This window comes from Hevea brasiliensis, chromosome 5 (assembly GCF_030052815.1).
Source record: "Hevea brasiliensis isolate MT/VB/25A 57/8 chromosome 5, ASM3005281v1, whole genome shotgun sequence".
In the NCBI taxonomy this organism is placed as follows: domain Eukaryota; kingdom Viridiplantae; phylum Streptophyta; class Magnoliopsida; order Malpighiales; family Euphorbiaceae; genus Hevea; species Hevea brasiliensis.
The window spans coordinates 5,578,807-5,586,554 of NC_079497.1; the positions used below are offsets into that span (position 1 = coordinate 5,578,807).

At 33.4% G+C, this 7,748-nt stretch overlaps 2 protein-coding genes across 2 annotated transcripts; both read right to left on the reverse strand.

Annotated features, from left to right (window-relative positions):
• Positions 1 to 926: 926 nt before the first annotated feature.
• Positions 927 to 5,684, reverse strand: LOC110643273 (protein CHLOROPLAST J-LIKE DOMAIN 1, chloroplastic). The gene is made up of 10 exons (XM_021795604.2): positions 5,399 to 5,684; positions 4,886 to 4,982; positions 4,673 to 4,777; positions 4,444 to 4,521; positions 3,889 to 3,944; positions 3,358 to 3,415; positions 2,388 to 2,513; positions 2,168 to 2,263; positions 1,505 to 1,576; positions 927 to 1,097 (listed from the first exon to the last, which is right to left on the reverse strand). Exons 1-10 carry the CDS (start codon positions 5,503 to 5,505, stop codon positions 1,035 to 1,037), a joined length of 858 nt encoding a protein of 285 aa, XP_021651296.2. The 5' UTR covers positions 5,506 to 5,684; the 3' UTR covers positions 927 to 1,034.
• A 630-nt stretch (positions 5,685 to 6,314) lies between these two features.
• On the reverse strand, positions 6,315 to 7,500 carry LOC110643240 (transcription factor MYB4). Its single transcript, XM_021795544.2, has 3 exons — positions 7,169 to 7,500; positions 6,955 to 7,084; positions 6,315 to 6,843 (listed from the first exon to the last, which is right to left on the reverse strand). Exons 1-3 carry the CDS (start codon positions 7,299 to 7,301, stop codon positions 6,456 to 6,458), a joined length of 651 nt encoding a protein of 216 aa, XP_021651236.2. The 5' UTR covers positions 7,302 to 7,500; the 3' UTR covers positions 6,315 to 6,455.
• Positions 7,501 to 7,748: the final 248 nt, after the last annotated feature.

Consider the following 7,748-nt stretch of genomic DNA (forward strand, 5'->3'; position numbering starts at 1 on the left):
CTTGAGTAATTATGAGTGAAAATTTACACATGTTAATTTGAAAATCTGCAACAATCGATTATAGTGACTTTAACGATACTAATTAAATGAATTTAAAAATAAATAAATAAAATTTAATATTTATGAAATAACTCATAAAATTGAGTCATATTAAGTGATAATTATTTGAAGCAATACATGTTTTAAAAGTTTATTTGAAAAACTAAACTTCCCACAAAAAACTAAAAAATATATTTCAATATACATAATTATAGTTGAATAATTTACGCATAAACTTATATAGAAAAGTATTTAAATAAAAACACTTAATTAATTTGGTTTGACTGTTTGAGATTGAAGTTAAGAAGAAAAAAGGTTTTGGAAAAAAAAATTAAAATAATTGCTTAATTGTTTTAAATTTTTATAATTAAGACATTAAATTTGACTTTAAATTAATTTATAATATCTTCTAATTTAGATATTTAAAGAAGTTCTTTTTAAATAACAACTTCAACAATAGCACTAAATAGATTATTAGTATGCTAAACTGACCCTCAATGATATATATATATATAATTCTCATTTCTAATTCAATCTAAATATAAATATTTAAAATAATGATTATTAAATATAAAAAAATTAAGTCTATTTTCATAGGAGGTCAAACTTATAATAAACCGCATCCTTCTAGCAAAAACCAAAGGACTAGAAGGGCACGTTCACACCGGTGGCAATTTCACAAGGAACTTGTTGATTCAATTCCCAACTGTGCAGCAGAGTGTCCAGACTTAAGCCACAAGGAAATAATAGTCTGTTAATAAATTCACTGTCCAGACTCTCAAGAATAACTCCCCCCCGTATTAGTGTAATTTACTTAAGCCACACCAGAACCAGTAAATATATAACAATTAACAATAAAATTTAAACAAAATTTCTTTCCCATTAATTTTGTTTATTTTACATCCTCATTTGATAATTTGGCAGCGAAACGAACTTAGAATGAAACCAGCTCAAGAAAACCTCGCCACGCTGCTCTCAACCTCTTCGCCAATTCATTATCGATAATATGATCCCAAAATATAGAGCATGACAGCTGATGAAGTGGTGACTAACAGTTCCTGCAGATGAAAAAAACTCATTAGGGACGACAAGGCACTCACCACCAGATGAAATCACATTCAGATGACATCAAAGATACAATATGCAAGGTTTATTAATTATCAACTAAAGTGTTCCCTAAGACCTAATTTCAACCAAACAAGTCTTCTGCTTGATGTCCACAACAATTAGTGCACAACCCAAACTCTAGCGCATTGTACCTAGAAACCGAAATGTATGCCAACAAATTGGCTTTTCAGCTCCATAGGCACAGATATACAATTGCCAGTCCAACTTCACAAATAACTTTATGCTATTCCTATTTCCTAGTCATCATTTGCTTACATGTGATAAATTGAATGAAATCACTCCAAATCTTCCTAAGAACATAGTCTGATTGTTTGCAATAACAATACAAGATCAGTACCTGATTGTTGTAAAGGAAAACAGGTATATAGCTGCCAAGAAACTCGATCAAATTCAAAATACCAGTGTATGCCTGCAAGATATCAAGCAAAGGATATAAATGGTAGGCATACAAGAAAACCATCAATTAAAGAAATCAGGGTGTTTAATGATATTATCAGGACAAGGAATATAATCAGTTCAACTCAGCACAAGTTAACTGATTTTCCATGGGGCATCTTTCAAGTTCAGCAACAATTGCAGATGTCGTTCGGATGGAAGCAATTTAAATAATCCAAGCTAAATTGAGCTCTCCCTGAAATAACTAAGCCTTGCTTGCCAGTTCTTGCTAATATAAGTTTTGACTTCCATTTACCATAAAGTTCATAAATGCAGACAGGAGGGAAGTTAAATATTATACAAGGACGCATAAAAAAAACTATGGTAATGCTTCTTTTTTTTGGCCCCTATGAAATTTGTTCTAAACGGTTTGATGAAAGCAACATATTTCTCCATATTATAAGAAATTCAAGAACTATTTGTCTATTTTAATGAAATGCAATAAATACATAGAAAGTAGATAAGTCCTTGCTTGAATTGGCAGAACTAAATTGTTTCTGGGCCCACCCAAGACCCAAGTACATACTTTTTGAAGATACACCAACAAGTTCAAAGGACATCATACCAGAGAGGCAAAAGCAATACAGCCAAAAACTAGTGCAAGAGAACGAAGAAGTCGTTTTCCCATTCGTAGTGCCCGCCCATCATCTTCACCATCTTCCTGCAGGCAAGATCATCTCCAATATTTAAAATTAAAAGATTGAAAATGTTGTTCAAGAATGTAAAAATTATAAGGCCTTCAATAAATAATCCCATGAGATGGAAAAAGGTTGTAATTCACTTACTGTATATGTTGGTGATACAGGTGGTTCGAAGGCTTTTAACTTTTCAAAAATTCGATATACAAATGCAAAAGCCAAAAACTGCAAAGGTTTATAATCAGCATTCCGTTTGATAAGAATCCAAGCTATCTGCAGAAAGACAAGGTTAGGATGAGGATGCATATCCTTTAAAGAATATAACAAATGCCTGATCATTATTATCAATTTGAAAAATCCATTTTTAAGTTAATGCATTGCAAAAGCATGTACTAACTAAAATATCTCAGCTCATAAAAAAAGTAAAGAATCATGGATTGCATTGCAACATTTACCAAGGTAAGATCCTCTACTTGTTGCTTAACTACAACCTCTGTGAAGGACATTTGTTGGCAACACAAGACCCTGTGTGAACATTGATGGACAAAAATAACCACCAACAAGATCATGCTACATTTTTTAGTTGGACACCCAGATCCAAAACTACTCACCAATTAGCTTGGTAGACTTTACCAGACAGCTATATTACCAGTCTCTTTGACATCAACAGACTTAATTTCACTTACAATCCCTAAACTTTTCATTTAACTTCAGTGATAGTACTTGATTTTTCAATTTATATCTTAACAATCACTAAACTAGTCAGTAGCGTCCCTGCCAAATCACACCGATTGGCACCCAACAACATTCACATGGTCTATTGTGCCCCTCTATGTAGGCAAAACATGTACAGCACAGAGAAGAGATTCATCAAGAATGAAAACATTTGTGGCCCTTTTTCGTGAAAACCAGAATACATTTCTAAGGTTGCAGAAAACAGTAACATGAAACAAAGTTCTACTTATATTACAGATGCAGAATGGGTTCAAAGTTGCATGTATTTGCCAAATGAGTTTAAATCAATCAAATCAGATTGACCAATGGATTTTGAAACTGATTATGTGATAACCAATTGGGAAACCTTCATCTTAGCATTAACCATTAATTCACCACTTACAAATGCAGCAGATATTGCCAAGTTGATGCGCATGTCTTGGACACTGGACTTTGCAAACCTGAAAACATATTAGAGAATAAAGATAAGGCACATTCTACAATCACAAAAGAGACCACAGAATATAGCCAAAGATGCCAGTAGATCATATATAGGGGAAGAAAAATTTTTAGTTCTCTTAGTAGCTGATTAGAGTAAAGTATTCAAGATGTCAACTTCAAGTCATTTTAACAATTGTCACAAGTCATAACTATGACAAAATACATAAAAATCTTCCAATAAGTTCATGCATAATGACAAGTTAAGCAAGTTACATTCCCATACAAAGAAGTGGTCCTCACTTCTCATGCTTCTGCTTTAGAAGGCATAGAACCACCTTTCCCATGGTCAGTTGGTCAGTTGGTCTAGGCAGCTATGAATCTATGATTGTCAATTTTGTCAATTTTACAATAAGAATCTACACATGATAACCAAAATAATAAACTAATGAAATATCTAGATGTGCAGAAGAACTTTTTATAGAAATTACAAAACCTTGGTCCCCATGGTACAATTGGCTGCTTATCAGCATATTTTATGTCCTTCGAGACCTGCATTTTACATGTAAATATAAGGATAATAACTACAAGGCAGGAATAAATCCAGAAAACTAATTAACATTTCAGAATATCAATGTAATCATCTCTAATAATAAGGCTTCTAAAATTTCTTTAAAAAAATCACAAATGTTACAGACAATTGTTGAATAAAAATTTCACCTTTTCTGCATCTTTTATGATATTTATCTGATTACATCAACGATAAAATTAAATCCTTAATGAAGATATAAATTTGGTGTCAATTAAAACAGATTTTTCCTTTTCATAATAAGTAAACAAAGAACAATTAAGCAAACCAATTTTGACAAACTATAAACAAACCAAAGCAGCATTTCGATTAGAACATTAAGAAAAGCCATTGTAGTTACAATGTTTTAAGTTCACGAACACACCTAAGCACCAAGGTATAAACAACTACATATATCAATTGATTTTCACCTGCCAACTCAAGAATGCTTAAATGATACAAAGAAAGTATCCAAAATCATACCTTAAATGAACCGTATGCCATACCCTTCTTCCGATTTGTTAATTGTGACATCATCAGTTTATCATAAGCTTTTTCAAGCTGGAATTCAGACAGATAGACCACACGATCCACAAAGTAAGGCAATATTCCTCATTTTGAATACTTTCATACAAGCAGAAGTGGGAAATCAAAGAATGTTAAAGACAGGATTTTCTCTACAGCAAGAAAGCGTTAGAGATTAGTAACCTACCAGAGCAGCAGTTGCTTCATCACCTATCCTCTCAGCCTCCTTTCGCTTTTTTGTATACGCTGCCTTCACCATGTCAAACCCCTCAATGGGGCTCACACCAAGGACCTGAAATACCCTAAAATAATTCAAACAAAAGAACAACCATATACCTAGTAATTAAAGCATTTACAACTTTAACATCCTCAGTTCAAAACAATAATCATACAATATTACCTCATATGGATTTAGATCACTGTCTGGGCTTGAACTTCCAGCTGCAGATGCGGCAGTACAAATCACCCTTCTATTTTCCGGAAATCTTCTAGAAAATCTATTAAAATTCATAGTATGCGGCAATAACTTAAGTTGTACTTTCTTTAAATCCACACATATATAAAGTAACGAAAATTTTAATTTAGGCTTTCAATTTCTTAAGGATGATAATGAAATTTATACAAACGAGGAAATTTCTTCTCAAACATGTAACTTTCTTTACCCCAAGTAAGTGTCCAAATCGCAATATAGATTCCTTTAAACACTTCCTCGGCAACAAAACAGTTCATAGAATTCCATCAGTGGAATCGTTGGGATATAAATTATAAGCTTCAAATAAAAATATTAGCACTTATACAAGGAACAATAACATTTGGCAGGTACGAAACGTTAAAAGTGTTTGAGAGTTCAGTATAATTTCTCTTTTTGATTACAGAAACAGCAGTTTTAATGTCCTCGATAGCTTTAATTTACCTGACAGATGGAGGAGCTAATATTGAACGCGAGCGTTTGAGATTGAAATTCCTCTGTGCAAATTGGCGTTTAGGGCAATTAAAGACATTTGAGATCGCCAAAGCCATTGCTTTGACTGTTTGCGACTATGTCGATTTGAGTTTAGGGTTCTGGCAAGGGTTTTGATGCAAGGTAGCTTCTATCCGTTGTGTCCAGTACGGAAATTCAAGTTTCTAGGCATAAGCAATCCTCCGGCAGATAAACGACCTGTCATTTTGATGGGTGAACCACCATTCTCTGTCCATAGACGACCGTCGTTTTATCATTTTATTAAGCTCCTTTATCACGCAAATTTTGATTCCAATTTTTATGGCATTTTAAACTTGTGATTTCAAAGTTAAATTCGATGACTTTGATTTTTTTTTTTTATGCAATCCGTAATTGTTTAAGGTACAGGAATAGGCATTTTTATCCGCATTTGATTCTTTAATTTTAATTATTAAACTAATTTTATCCGCTTTTTTATAATAGAATGAAAGTTAAAAACTTGATCTTTGAGATTCCATATCGGTTATAGAGTATGTATAAGTGTAGATTATATGAAAATAAATACTCTGTTAAAATTATCATGCTTTTAATATTAATCCATTCTCGACACTAATCCGTGTGTGCGTATATTTTATCTCTGATAAAAAAGGCAAAAAATCAAGGGAAATAATCAATATGCGTGAGTATGTGACGAAAAGACTGAGGTAGGCCTATTTGTCATGATTTTAATGGTAATCTATTCTCGTCATCAACCCATGTGTGTTTTATCTTTAAGAAAAAAAAGAAACTCACATGTACAAGTTTAGAGAAGAAATATGTTCTTTAATAAAATCATGATAATTTTATAAAATATATTCTTGTAGTAGGACAAATTAGGGCAAGAAAAACATGCCATTGTCATCTGTTAGGTTTAAGACCTCCAGTATCCATTTAATCTATCATTCATATATAAACAGAAGGGCATGTTTAGTTATAAAAGAATACAGTTTGTATTTGATAAACTACTGAAAATAAATAACCCAATTAAGTACTACTGCCCTAAATTTCCATGCACTTCTCTGGAGTTTGCCACTTTCATGAAGAGGTCATACCAAGACTCATTATCATTGACATTTATAGTATTGAAACCGTTGATGGCTTCTACAGTTGCCAGCGGTTCCTGGGATTGCTCTTGTGGGAAGACTGGTGCATGGCCAAGATAATGACTTCTTTGATGGGTAGGAAAATTCTCAGGTTGCTGTGATGATATTGCATTGTTGATCACTGCCCTTTTTGATGTTTTGGTGCAGTTACCAGCTGTGCTGCTTGTGCTTGGGTTGGCTTGCTTCTCCTCAACTCTCTTCTTTATGTGTGTGTGCCAGTAATTCTTTACCTCATTATCTGTTCTTCCTGGCAATTTTGCAGCAATTGCAGACCATCTGAGGATCAAAAGAAAATTGCACAAAATTTTCTTGGTCTTGTACAAGCAAGCAAGAAAGAATATTAAAGAAAAGTATATGGCAAAACGAAATTATACATACAATATATACCTGTTCCCAAGAATCTGATGTACCTTAATAATAGTTTCTTCTTCTTCACTGCTGAAGTTTCCTCGTTTAATACCTGGCCTTAGGTAATTTATCCACCTAAGCCTACAGCTCTTTCCACACCTTAATAAACCTATAAAAAAGAAAAGACGAAAGGCTTATGAAGAATTTCAAGTCTGAAAACCCAAAAACTCAAAATCTGTGTATATAATCCTACCTGCTTGCTTGGGGAGTGCTCGCCAATTGTTATGCCCAAAACGTTGGATGTAAGATACCAAGATATGATCTTCTTCAGGCGTCCATGGTCCCTTCTTCAACCCCATCTTTTCACAACAAGGAACCCTCACCATTTTTGTACTTTCCGATATGCTTCTTTGTTTCTCCTTCCAAATTAAAGCTCAAAACTTTCTTCTAACCACAATTGCATGGTTTTCAAAAGCAAAACCTGCCTTTCTTCTTTTAATTACCATTTGCTACGCTAGTGATCCATCGTTGATCACTAAGAAATGGGCCATTGGGGACCTCTTCAACACTGGCGAGTAGTGAACACATGGCTCCCACTATGACTATGCTTCTTGGGTGATTGGCCTTGGATTGAAGAAAAGTTTGAGCGACATGTCTTAATAGTCAAAATTAGTATGCGCCATGATCAACGATTAATTGGGAGATTATTATGTGCTCACATGTGTCTTTTTTATGATCACGTAAAATTCATATTTTTATGTAGGGGTGAGCAAATTTTGATTTGAGCTGAAAAATTGAATCGAGCTGAGTTAATTTAGTTCAATCAATTTGAT

Bases quoted from the DNA above. Each gene is read 5' to 3' on its own strand.
- LOC110643273 (XM_021795604.2), bottom strand. From the start codon at position 5,505: ATGGCTTTGGCGATCTCAAATGTCTTTAATTGCCCTAAACGCCAATTT. The intron at 4,522-4,672 runs GTAGGTTACTAA...TCTGAATTCCAG, and splicing joins ATGAAGCAACTGCTGCTCTG to CTTGAAAAAGCTTATGATAA. The intron at 3,416-3,888 runs GTTTTGTAATTT...ATATGTTTTCAG, and splicing joins ATTGTACCATGGGGACCAAG to GTTTGCAAAGTCCAGTGTCC.
- LOC110643240 (XM_021795544.2), bottom strand. From the start codon at position 7,301: ATGGTGAGGGTTCCTTGTTGTGAAAAGATGGGGTTGAAGAAGGGACCA. The intron at 7,085-7,168 runs GTAGGATTATAT...TCTTTTTTATAG, and splicing joins AGCACTCCCCAAGCAAGCAG to GTTTATTAAGGTGTGGAAAG. The intron at 6,844-6,954 runs GTATATATTGTA...TTTGATCCTCAG, and splicing joins CATCAGATTCTTGGGAACAG to ATGGTCTGCAATTGCTGCAA.